Here is a 12,935-nt window from a genome sequence, read left to right as displayed (position 1 = left end):
GGCCGGTGATTATCCTACTCTGGCAGCATGAGCTGCCCCAGGAGCTGCTCTGTGACGGGAATTGGAAGCTCCATTTCCTAGAAACAGGGGAGTAGGAGACAGTTGGCTGCTGATTTGGCTACTAATTGAGAGACTTGGCTCGCTAAGAGATCACCCTGGGAACAACTGGGGTGAGAACCAGCTCAAGTCAGAAAGAGGCCCATAGCCGTCATTCTGACACTGCCCTCAGCCTAGGGGAAGCCGGGCTGACTGCAACTCTCAGTGTCAGCAGGAACCAGTTTCTTTCATGCAGATCGGCCTGCAGCCCTAGCCTAGGCTTCAGCCCCGCCTCTGGCAGGGAGGAGGCTGAGGAGCCCTGCACCAGCCTATACAGGTAACTGCAGGTAACTCTGGTTGGCACAGACTGAAAATCAGAAGTCTGTATAGACTGCTGCCCACACCTGCAGCCCCATTCCTGCCCCAGGTAAGCGAGAAAGGGATGTGACGCTTCATCAGTCTCTCTGGGCAAATACAGTCTAGGCCTGCACATGCATTATTCCACATAGCTGTGACTCTGTCCCTACCCCTGGCAAAGGAGAAAGTTGGAAGAAGCTTCATTGGTCTGTGGTGCAATGAGGGCAGCTTGAGCCTCCACAGCTTACAGCACCAACTACATGCTTGGCTCCTACTGTGCAACCAGCAAGGGAGAAATGGTAGGAAGCCCTAAACTAAAGAGAAAATCTGCACCCAGAATAAATATTCTAGGAAGCCAGATGCAAAGATACCAACAAAAAATTACAATCCACACCAAGAAACAGGAAGATATGGCCCAGTTAAAGGAACAAGATAAGCCTCCAGATGACATAAATGAGTTGAGACGACTAATCAAAGATGTTCAAACAAATCTTAATAAATTCAATGAGATGGCTAAAGAGACTAAGGATATTAAGAAGACACTGGATGAGCACAAAGAAGAATTTGAAAGCATACATAGAAAAATAGCAGATCTTATGGGAATGAAAGGTGCAATCAATGAAATTTTAAAAAAACTGGAATCATATAATAACATATTTGAGGAGGCAGAAAAAAGGATTGGTGAGCTTGAAGAAATGGCCTTTGAAAGTGAATATACAAAAGAACGGATGAAAAGAATGGAAAACATTAAACAAGGTCTCAGGGAACTAAATGACAGCAAAAGGCATGCAAACATACATGTCATGGGTGTCCCAGAAGGAGAAGAGAAGGGAAAGGCGCAGAAGAAATATTTAAAGAAATAATGGTAGAAAATTTCCCAACCCTACTGAAGGACATAGATATCCCTGTCCAAGAAGCACAATGTACTCCCATCCGAAAAAATCCAAATAGACCAACTCTGAGACACATACTCATCAGAATATCAAAGGCCAAAACAAACAGAGAATTCAGAGAGCAACAAGAGAAAAGCAATGCATAACATATTAATCCAATAAGATTAAGTGCAGATTTCTCACTAGAAACCAGAGGCAAGAAGATAGTGGTCTGGTATATTTAAGATACTACAAGAGAAAAACTTCCAGCCAAGAATCTTATAGCCAGCAAGACTGTCTTTCAAAAATGAAGGTGAAATTAGAATATTCACAGATAAACAGAAACTGAGAGAATTTCTAAGCAAGAGACCAGATTTTCAGGAAATATTAATGGGTGTGCTAGAGCCTGAAAAGAAAAGTCAGAGAGAGGGGGCCTGGAAGAGAGTTTAAAAATAAAGATTATATCAATAATCTAAAAGTGTCAAAAGAGTGGTGAAAATAAAATATGACAGATAAAACTCAAATAGGAATAAACTTAAACAATGATGTAAAGCACTTGTATTCAGAAAACTGCAACTCATGTTAAAAGAAATCAAAAAAGCCCTAAATAACTGGAAGAACATTCCATGATCATGGATTGGAAGACTAAATATCATTAAGATGTCAATTCTACTCAAACTGGTATACTGATTTAATGCAATCCTGATAAAAATTCTACCATTAAAGAAAAAATTGAACACACAATCATTAAATGTATCTGGAAGGGTAAGGAGTCCTGAATAGCCAGAAATATCATAAAAAGGAAAAGTGAACCCTCATCTCCAGACTTTAAATCATAATACCTACCGATAGCAGTAAAACAACACGGTACTGGCCTAAAGACAGACACAACAGACCAATGGAACCAAATTGATGGTTCAGAAACAGACCCTCACAGGTAGGGTCAAGTGATTGTTGACTAGCCTGTCAAACTCACACAGCTCGGGCAGAACAATCCATTCAACAAAAGGTGCTGAAAGAAATGGATATCCATAGCTGAAAGAAGGAAAGAGGACCCCTATCTCATACCTTATTCAAAAACTAACTTAAAATGGATCAGAAAACTAAAAATAAAAGCAAGAACCACAAAACTTCTAGAAGAAATTATTGGAAAATATCGGACCTGGTGGTATGTGGTGGATTCTTAAAGGAGATAAGAGAAGGACTGAGATGGACTACTGATGTTTAATGTATGTATAAGTTTTAATTGGCTTTACTGTAAAAGTATGGAAATATATAGAGTGGATGGTAACACACAGTGAGTAACAGCTAGTTTATAAATGGGGATGTGGCTGAAAATGGTAGTCTAGTTATGTAAAATGCCAACTGACAGAATGCTTGAGAATAATCTAGGAAATGGATAGCACAGTAAACCAAGAAGTGGGTGAGAACTGTGATTGATGGTAGATGGAAGAGTGTCCTTTGTTAGCTAGAACAAATGTATATCACTACCACAGAGTGCTGGGAATGTCAGAAGCATAGGAAAAATACAGCTGGAGTGACCTATGGACTGTGGTTAGCAGTAATAATAAAATATTCTTGCATCTATGCGAAAGATGTACTGTGCTGATTCTGAGGCGATATGGAAAATGTGAGCCAAATGTATACTATGGATATGGCAATAATCAGATGATATTACTTTATCTGTAGCAAATGACACACCACATTGCGGTGTGTTGATGGAGGGTGTTGTTTGGGAATTCTGCACCTGTGCATGATTGTTTTATAAGTTTACAACTTCTGTCATAAAAAAATATATTTAAAAAATAATAATAGGGTGGGTTAGGGGAAAAACACATCAAATATAAAATAACTATGATTAGTAGTAAGATTTTGACAGTGTTCTTTCATGGTTTGTAACAAACATCTCATGACAACGCAAGGTGTTGGTGGAGGGTTGATGTATGGGACCCCTGTATGATATATGCATGTTTGCTTTGTAAGTTCACAACTTTTACTATGTGCTTAATTGTTTATGTATGTTCATATATAAATGATATAAAGAGAATAATAATCGGATTGGTTAGGGGAAAAATACTTTGTTTAGTAGTAACATTTTGACAATGCTCTTTATCATTAGTTAAAAAGGTATAAAAACTGCAAGTTATTGGTAGTAGGGTGAGATGTTATATATGTTAGTTTGATGTTATATATGTTTGTCTTATAAGTTTACAACTATTATACATTCATTGTTTATGTATGTTTATGTATAGTGATTTATTTCAATATATCTTTTAAAAAGGCTCCATAATTAATAACAGAGTTTATCCAGGTTGCAGAATACAGTGTCAACATACAAAAATCCACTGTATTTCAACAGACTAGCAATGAACAACTGGGTTTTGACATAAAAACACATTTAAAATAGCACAAAAAAGAAACAGGCGTAAGTGTAACAAACTACGTGGAGGATCTATATCCTGAAAACTACAAAACGCTGATGAAGGAAACCAAAGACACAAAACAAATGGAGAGAGATTCCGTATTCATGGTTTGAAGACTCCATACTTGGGGGGCAATGGAAGTGTTCGACAAGATCGTGTATTTTTTAAGTAAATATTTAAAAAAAAAAAAAAAGTTTCCATACCGCTAGGATGTCGGTTCTCCACAAATCGATTTATAAAGTCAAAACCCCAAGAGGACTTTTGTTTGCTACCAACGAGCTTGTTCTAAAACACAGACGGAGAAGCAGACGCACAAGAACACCTGGCCCGCATGAGGCAGAGCCGTCAACACAGCAGGGAGGGGCGAGCCAGGGTCCAGGCGCTCAGGCCCCTCAGGCGTCTCCAGAAGAGGGGAGACCCGGCCACTCGGGGGGTGCTCCCGGTCCCGGGGCAGGCCTGCGCACTGCCCACTACTCCTTCCTCTAGAGCCAGGCCTTGTGGGCAGCCGCATCCCCTCGCGCTGCTGCCAGCAGGGCCCGGCCTCGGCCTGGGAAGGCCCGTCCACTCCAAGGCCCCGACGCACACGTGCTCCTCCACCCTCCCCATGAGCTCCCGAGATCCCCCCAACTCGCATCCAGAAACCTGGGGCTCCCCAGCCCTTCCCCGCTCCCCGCCTCCAGCTTCCCCTTTCTACTTCCTGAATGGCGCTCTCTTCCCTGCCCTCCCCGCTGTACTAGGCAGGGAAGAGCGAGTCGGGGCCCAAATGCTGGGGCACCCAATTTCCAGAACAGGCCCCCCTGTCCTTTCTCCAACCTCGGCCGGAGAACGAAGCCCCTCTGCGGCCCCCGCAGGTGCTTCGCAGGTGCTTCGGGGCCTCCAAGCCCACTTCCAGAGTCGAGCCCCTTACCCGTGGCCCTCCCTGAGGCCCCAGCTCCCACCACCGACTCTGGAGTCTGCGCCCACACCCACGTCAGCCTGGCCAGCACTGACTCGGTCTCCCTGCCACGATGGCCAACTTGGCTGGTGCGGGGCCAGTCGTTCAGTCAAACCCTGGCCCAGGGTGACTGCGGAGGGTTTCGCAGATGGAACCAGCACCTGCCACTGGCTGACTTGTGAAGCCCGTCACACTCTGTGAGGCTGTAAGAGCAGTAACTGAAGGTTCCAGAAGGAGGAAATCTGCCTCCCCTCCTGAGTGTCTGAGGGAATGCAGACTTGCCAGCCCACGGAGGCAGGAGCCAGTTCCTTCACGTTCTCTGTGTTCAGCTGGCTTCTCTGGGGAGTCCCGGAGGTCCACATGCTGTCTCAAGTCCCTTCTCTGTGAAATTCCCCGAGTCAGAGCTAGTGACTCCTGCCTCGGTTTACCGCACACAAGCTCGGGGCATGCCTCCGTGTGCGGTGACACCTCTGCTCCCGAAGCCTGGGGCCACCTCCCTTTCCTCCCGTCGTCCCCTTGAAGACTCCGTACTGCCAAGATGTGAATAGATGGAACTCAATAAACCAGTCCCCTGCCACCAAAGAAAGGTAACGGCAGGGCTGGTCTCCAGGAAGTCCTGTTGACCCAGGACCGGGGTTGGCAGAGCAGCCTGGCGCCCCAGCCCGAGCGCACGCCCCTGCGTGGCCGGCAGGGCTGCTCGTGCTCTGCAGTCTACTTCCCTGACACAGTCTCGGAGGCCTGGCCAGGGCCCCTCTTCTCCAACACGCGTGCTTTTTCCAGAAGTAAGTGCAAAGGGCTTTTCTTCAAGCTAGTGGATCACCTGTGTGGCCACCAGCCACGGGGAAAGCCAACCCTCAGTCAGCACGTGCAGAGGGCACTGCGCCACCAGAAGAGGCAATGCCAGTTCCAACCGGGAGGCCCTGCACACTCAGCAAACCCACAAGATAAACAACCGACATGAGAGCCAGGGCTGGCACGGGTCTGGGAAAGAGTGAAAGCCTCACGTGTTAGGGAAACCATAAATTCACCCGCTCCTCTGGGAGGTAAACAGACAGTTTGGTTCACGGTTCATGAAAACACTCTGACCCCAGAGTCCATCTCCTAAAACATTTGCCAGATGACTTTCTTTTAAATTATTTCATTTGTATAAAGGTGTTTCCTAAAGAAAATAAATCCTGAAACCATCAAATATGCAGCAACGGAAAGAAGGTACAAACCATGACACAGCCATGTGATGAAATACTTTATGACAGTAAGATGTTATAAATATGCTACGAAAGTAAATCAAACAAGAGGTGCACATCGGCCTAAATTATCCACATCACCTGCATGTGTGTATATAATGCAAACCAAGAAAAGTCTTCAGAAAAAAAAGAGAGGTAGGGTATAGATTGTAGCAGTTTGATATGGTTATGAATTTCAAAAATGGATAGTGGATTATGTTTGTAAACTGGTCTGTACCTGGATGTGATTAAGTTATGATCAGGGCTTTGATTGGGCCCTGTCATTAGGGTGTTGAGTCTCTGCTCCTTGGTGGGTGGGGACCACAGCTAAAAGGCATGGCAAGGGACAGATGTGAGGGTTTTTGATGTTGGAGTTTGATGCTGAAGCCTTAAGCTGAAGCCCTGGGAAGTAAGCTCACAGAGGAAAGAGACACCAGCCCCAGGAAGGGAGGAGCCCTAAGCCCAGGAAGAAGCAAGCCCTGGGAAGAGAGGAATCCTGAACCCAGAGAGAAGCAAGACCCTGGAAGGGAGGAACCCAGGAAACCTGAGCCCTCGCAGACGTCAGCAGCCATCTTGCTCTAACACGTGGAAATAGACTTTGGTGAGGGAAGTAACTTATGCTTTATGGCCTGGTACCTGTAAGCTCCTACCCCAAAGAAATAGTCTTTATAAACCAAACAATTTCTGGTCTTTTGCATCAGCACCGTTTTGACTGACTAATACATAGGTGAAGGGGAATGGGTGAAATTTTTATGGCATAATCTTTCTCCATAACATTTAAAATTCACTGTTCAAAGAATCAATGAAGTCTTCGGAAGCTGCACTGCTGAGTTCTGCCAGGGGATTAAGAATCGTGTGTTCCTGTAATTTCCCACCACAGAGTAACTCGGCCTCTTACGTGACCGGAGGCCTGACCTCTGGGAGCCGGCGTGGTGGGCTCCGGGGCTCAGGCAGCAGCTGGGAGCTGCATCACTGCCCCTGTGAGGAAGGAGGTGACGTGGGGCTTTATCCAGGCCTCAGAGACCCTCCAGCATGGGAAGCCAGCAGAGAACAGCCCCGGCCCTGCCCCGCCCTGCGCACTGCCGCGCCCTCGAGGGCCCCCGGGCCCCGCTCCTCTCTGCTGGACACCACCACCCAGGGCTCCACAGTGAGATGCCACTGCCCGAGCACGGGAGAGCAGTTACGTTAAAATCAGAAGTTCCAGGCAAGTAAAGCCTCGAACACTGCTGGTAGGAACGTAAAACAATGCAGACGCTGTGCGAAGAGCCTGGAGGGCCTCGGAAAGTCAACACAGAGCGCAGCATCCAGCCGCCCACTCTGGGGCACAGGCCCGGAGGAACAGAAGGCCGATGGGACCCCAGCGTTCAGAGCAGCGCATTCGCTACAGCCACAGCGGGGAGCAGCCCAAGCGTCCACCTGCGGAAGGACACACAAAACAGGGCCCACCCACACCACGGAGTGTCACTCGGCTGAGGAAGAAGGAGGTTCTGACGCGCTCTGCAACATGGTACCCTGAAAACACTGTGCCGAGTGAGAGCACAAAGACAAAACTGTACCATCACTTACAGGAAGTATCTAGAACACGCAAAGGCGCAGAAACAGAAAGCCGACCACAGGCGCCCGGGGGCCGGGCAGGGAGGCGCGGGAGGGGTCACTCAGTGCAGATCTCGTCTGGGCCCAGGGAGTCCTGGACAGGTGGGGCTGAGGGCAGCACAGCCTGAACGCACAGACTTACAGGTGATTAAAACAGGAAATACTGTATTACGTTTAGGTTACCACAATAAAATTCAGAACACAGCAGGAAAAAAACCAGAGACATCTGCTTTTAGAAACACTGGACAGCGGCTCGCTGGTCAGGCGGGGCTGCCTGACGGGGCTCTCTCCCCACCCGTGTCCCCTGCGAGTCCAGGCGAGTCACGCGGCCCTCGCCTTCCCTCCACTCCGGGTCTCCGCCTCGGCGCCGTGACACTTTCAGGCAGACCGTCCTGCGCACCAAAGGTGTTCAGCGGCACCCTGACCCACCTGAGTACAACCACCGAAAGGGTGCCAGCACTGCCCAGCGTCCCCAGGGCGGGGCCCGCCTGGGAGCCCCTGCTCCCGGCACGCCGCCCGGGGGTGGTGTCCTGGAGGGCTCCCTCCGGCTCACAGCCTCCCTTCGGCTCACAGCTGAGTCCTGGGGGTTAATTACCTGCCTTGACCGCCTGTGAGCAGCGCAAGTAAGCTCCAGGGTCACGAGGTTATGCTGGGGGGAAAGGCAGGCTGCCAGCTGCCTGACTCCTCTTCAAACCCCAGGAAGCAGAAGCACGGCCGCCACCCCACTCTCCCCATTCTCCGTGTGTACTTGGTACTGGAATTCCACCACTGAAATTTCTTCCCTAAATGTTGACCTCATCAGTAACCAAAAAGGACAGATTAAAGCCACAGGATCATCTTCAACTGTCAACCAGCAGAAAACTTTTAAATGAAAACAGCTAAAACTGGCCAGTGTGGGAAAACTAACAATCTTGTCTACTGGTGGAATGGCAATTGTCTCATCATTTTGGAAAGCTCTTTGACAATACCAGCAAGATTCACGAAAACATTTCTTTTGACTCAATTTCACTTCTAAGCAAACAATACTACATTTTAAAAATCCTACATGTACACTGGACATTGTAAATCCTCACAGGGCCCACTGGATGGAACATGGGAGAGTGTGGGCCATGATGTGGACCACTGACCATGAGGTGCAGAGGTGCCCAAAGATGTACTTGCCAAATGCAATGGATGTGTCATGATGATGGGAATGAGTGTTGCTGGGGGGGTAGAGGTGGGGTGGGAGTGGTGGGGTTGAATGGGACCTCATATATATATATATTTTTAATGTAATATTATTACAAAGTCAATAAAAAAAATTTTAAAAAATTAAAAAAAATAAAAATCCTACATGTAAATGTTAAATGGCAATAGTTTTTAATATAAAAAAAACTGGAACAATTCAATTATCCGACCATGAGGGAAAAGTTGAAAAAAATTTTGTGTATCTTCTCAACAGAACATTATGTAGTCACCAAGTGAAACCTGTGAATAGCATATAGTAAATTAAAAATATAAAACATAAAATTGCTTTTCTAACACGATCACAGTGTTTAAAAAACAATGCATGAGGTTTCAAAGTATGTGGTGATACGACAGATGATTTTCATTTCCTCTTTCTACTTTTGAGCTTTCCAAATTTTCTTTAATAGGCGTGCATGATTTTGAAATGTTCAACGGGTGTTTTGAGGGAAGAAATAACGTCACCCTTCCAGGGAGGGCTGCCGTTGGGGCTGTGTCTACAGCACCAGCGCTGCAGGCGGCTACCCCAGGGCTCCCGGGCGCTCACAGGCTGACTGGATTCCCACTCGGTCCCCATGAAAGCTGCGACAAGGCACAGGTAAGTTTTGTTAAGAGGGGGACAGGAAGCCAGTCGGAGGGCTGGGAGGGGTCTACTGGGGCATGAAGGAGGGGTGATGCCCCAACATTCTGTTTCCCAGCCACGTCCTTCCACAAGAACCAAGAAGATGGGCCGAGAAAGTGCGGTGGAGTTCACGGCGGATGAGCTGTACGTGGGGGTCTGTCTCCTCAGGAGAGACAGGGTGGAACAAGTGCCCGCCTTCCCCCACCGAACAAACCCAAGGGGTCTTTTCCTCTACCACTGTGGGCAGAGTTCCCAAGATGCAGGTTAAAGCAGACTCCACCTTCAGATGCCACAAATCACATTATCGGCAGAGCTATTTTCTTTTATCCCAAATGCTGATGACATCTTTAGCCTGACCTGGTTTCCACCTCCAACCTGAGCTGATAACTGTCCGTAAACGTTCAAAACAGTCAACCGCACCGGAAAACCCCAAAAGCCTTCGGCGAGCCCTCTGAAGATAGCTGAAAGTTGTAAACCACCTGGAAAAGGGCAGTCTGTGGCTGGAAGAAGACCTTGCCTTAGAGTGAATTCCACGGGACCGAGCAAGGGAGGGTCAGACCCACATCAGCTTCTCCCCCATCCTCCCGGAAGCTGCACCATTACAGTCCCTTGGACCGCCCACTTTCTCCCAAGGATGAGAGAAGGGAAGGAGGATCTATGGGCACACTGTCCTGGGACATGTACACACGGAGGGTCCAGGCTTCAGGGCCACTGACCTTCTCCAGCGCCTCGAAGTGCTCCCGGAGGAACCTCATGGGGCAGTCCGGCTTGGCGAGGCACAGGTGCACGATGCAGTCCTTGAGGACCTGCTGGACGCAGTGCTTCTGGACATACAGCTCACAGCCCTTCACACTCTCGTCCTCCTCCGAGCGGCAGGACGACGGAGAAGCCATGGTCAGAGGGCCTTCTTCCTTCTTGTCCTAGAGAGCAGCGAGACAGAACACGACAGAAGCACAGGCCTTAGGGAGCCAGCGGGGAAGCCCCGGCCAGCACCCCCGTGGACACGTGCTCCTGCAGGCGGTTCCCATGCAGTGGCTACGTTCTGTCAACTTGCCGCACACACTGCATCAGTCACTCCTGAACCACTGCTCCTGGGGAGGCGCAGGGTTGGGTTCGGCGAGCCCTTGCCAACCAATCGATATCTGACCCTGTCTCAGATGTTCCTGCTTAAAGACGCTTGCTGGATGCATGCGGTTGATCGAGGCCTGCAGCACTGCAGCTCACGCCTAAGGAAGCAGGTTGAACACATCGTGTTTTCTCTCGGCACATCCCAGCCTTCCTGTGCTGAGAACACTAGCATTCAACCACATGTGGGGGCCATTCAAACAGTAAAGGCACCCACAAGAAGCATAAACTCGCAAAAATGTGACACGGAGTGGAATGCAGAGGACACCTGACGACAGGTGAGAGCTGAAACGCGAGGGCCACAAGTGCCCAGGAGAGCACTGCGGGGGCTGGCTGTGGGATTACAGATTTTAGCAAGTAGGCAGAGAGAATCCAGGAACAATGAGCATCAGCTGTATAGTGTAAGTTTATTGTTTGTGGTCATATTAAAGGAGTAGTGTGAGATGTAAGAAAACGGTTCATTTTCCACTTGTCAGAGGTCTTTCATTTGGAGGGGCTGGATGAGTTGTTAAATATGCATAGCCTTGAAACACATCCTGGCAGGAAGACAGGAGGTTCGAACAGTCACTTGTGTGGTTTACTAAACCCCTTCAGTGTCACCAAAAACCAGGAGAAGGTGGTGGTGGGAGGAACGGGCGCCAGTCACCTCCGCCCAGGCCTGGGGTCCCCTCCATCCCCTCTTACTCGCTCGAGTCCAAGTCTGAAAGGTGAACGTGGTCTCCAGCTGGAGACCCTGACACCCGCGGGAGGAAGGAGAGCAGAAGGGCGCCGGCAGCACGGCGAGGTGGCCGCTCTTCAGGAAAAATAAGAAAATGGCAGAATCCTAAAATGCAGTCAGAATTCTAGAAGGATGGAAAGTCACGACGATGGCAGGTGCGGGGCTGCGCATCCCGCAACGCGTTCCGCTCCCGCAGCTCACTCCCGGGTCCGCGGGTGCAGCCCCGCCCCCACCCGCAGGGTGGACGTGGCCCCGGGACCCACGAGGCCCTCCAGGATTTAAGGCCCCGGGCAGAGGTTCCTGCGGCCGCGGGCCACGCGCCCACCCACCCCCGTGGGTGCCCATTCCCCGTAGCCCGCGTGGCGGTTAGGGTGAAGGAGGCGGGAGGCGGGGCGGGGACCCCTCATCCGACCGCGGCAGGGTCGCGGGGGCCCGGACCCCTCCCCCAGGCGGCGACAGGAGCAGCGAGGACCCTCTAGGGCCGCCTCGTCCCCAAGGGCGCGGGAGACCTTTCCACGCCTGCTCCCAATCCCCTACAGTTCCTGGGTGGACCCCCACGGGAGAGAGGGCCGGGGTCCCGAGCAGAGCCCCCACCCGAGCTCGGGGCGTACCTGGATGCGGCGCAGGAGGCTGGAGGCGGCTGCGGGCGAGGACGGCGGGCGGGGCGCGGGGCGGCGCGAGCCACCGGTCCCGCGCTGCGCCGGCGCCGCCCCCTCCCGCGCTCCGCCGCCCCCACCTCCCTCCTCCCCCCCCAACCGACCCCGGCCTTCCCCCACCGCCCCCTTTCCCAGTCTCCCGCGCCCCGACTGCCCGACCCCTCGCCCCCGCGCCCACATCCAGCCGGGCCTCCTCTGTGCCCCCGCCCCCGCCGGGCCTCCCTCCCCTGGACCAGGCCAGGCCCCCTGCAGCCCAGCCTCCCACCCCAGTCTCCCTCCCCGGGTCTCCCCCTTCCCCACCCCCGCTTCTCAACCCCCTCCCTCGGCCTCTCTACCCCCCACCCCCCACCCCTGCCCAGCTGAGCGCGCACCGCCGGGGGCGGGGGCGGGGGCCTCGCGCTGGGCAGATGCGCCAGCCAGCAGCCTGGCCGGACCCCTGGCACTCGGGGCCTGAGACCGTCACCAGGGCTCAGGGCGGCCCGGGGGCCCCAGGGGGCGGTCGCAGGGTGGACCTGCTTCCCCCTTCCCACCCCCAGAGGCCTGGGAGGAGCCCCTCGGGGCTTCTTGGCCACAGGACCAAGCCTCAAGCCCACCTGTGGGAAACAGCCGTCCCCGGCCTCCTCCTGCCCCCGGCACGTTTTGCCCCATTCTGCTAGGGTCTGCGGGACAGGCCCTCCCTTCCCAGGTGCCTGGAAGCCAGAGGGGGTCAGGGAGCCAGGACGCTGCCCACCCGCCTGCCCGCCCCTCACTGCCCGCTGGCCTTTCTCCCGCCCGCCCCCTCGCCCGCCCCTCACCTGCCAGCGGGCGCTCCGCGGGGCTGCAGCTGGGCCCACACCCCCACCGCGGCCGCCATCCCGCCCGGCTCTCCTCCCGCCAGGGCACAGCATCCGAAGATGGATCAGGACACTCCGGAGGGGCTGCCCCGCCTCTCCCAGCCCACACCCCAGCCCGCGCTCCCGTTGCCCCGGTTACAGCCCTCGGAAGGGCTCAGAGTCCCGGACCTGCACCAAATCGCCGGCAGGCCACTTTACCTCTGACTCGCCTGGGGCCTGGCCCAGGTGGCTGCAGACAGAGGGGAGGGAGGGGCCCCTGCTCAGGGACCACCCTGGGTCCCTGTGGGAAACTGTCCCCCTGCCCCATCCCCTGAGGGGT

General features: G+C 52.0%; 1 protein-coding gene across 1 annotated transcript in view; it reads right to left on the bottom strand.

The window, feature by feature from the left end:
* PRKAR1B (protein kinase cAMP-dependent type I regulatory subunit beta) overlaps positions 1 to 11,800 on the bottom strand; it is a 112,855-nt gene extending 101,055 nt beyond the window's left edge. The window contains exons 1-2 of the mRNA XM_058285674.2: positions 11,739 to 11,800; positions 10,001 to 10,204 (exon numbers count right to left, since the gene is read on the bottom strand). Of these exons, the coding sequence (XP_058141657.1) occupies positions 10,001 to 10,177 (177 nt within the window). The 5' untranslated portion in view covers positions 10,178 to 10,204; positions 11,739 to 11,800. The remainder of the gene's footprint in view (positions 1 to 10,000; positions 10,205 to 11,738) is intronic.
* Positions 11,801 to 12,935: the final 1,135 nt, after the last annotated feature.

The sequence above is a fragment of the Dasypus novemcinctus genome, chromosome 23 (genome assembly GCF_030445035.2).
Source record: "Dasypus novemcinctus isolate mDasNov1 chromosome 23, mDasNov1.1.hap2, whole genome shotgun sequence".
In the NCBI taxonomy this organism is placed as follows: domain Eukaryota; kingdom Metazoa; phylum Chordata; class Mammalia; order Cingulata; family Dasypodidae; genus Dasypus; species Dasypus novemcinctus.
The sequence above is the reverse complement of the archived record's forward strand: the minus strand, read 5'-3'. Positions and strand labels throughout refer to the sequence as shown.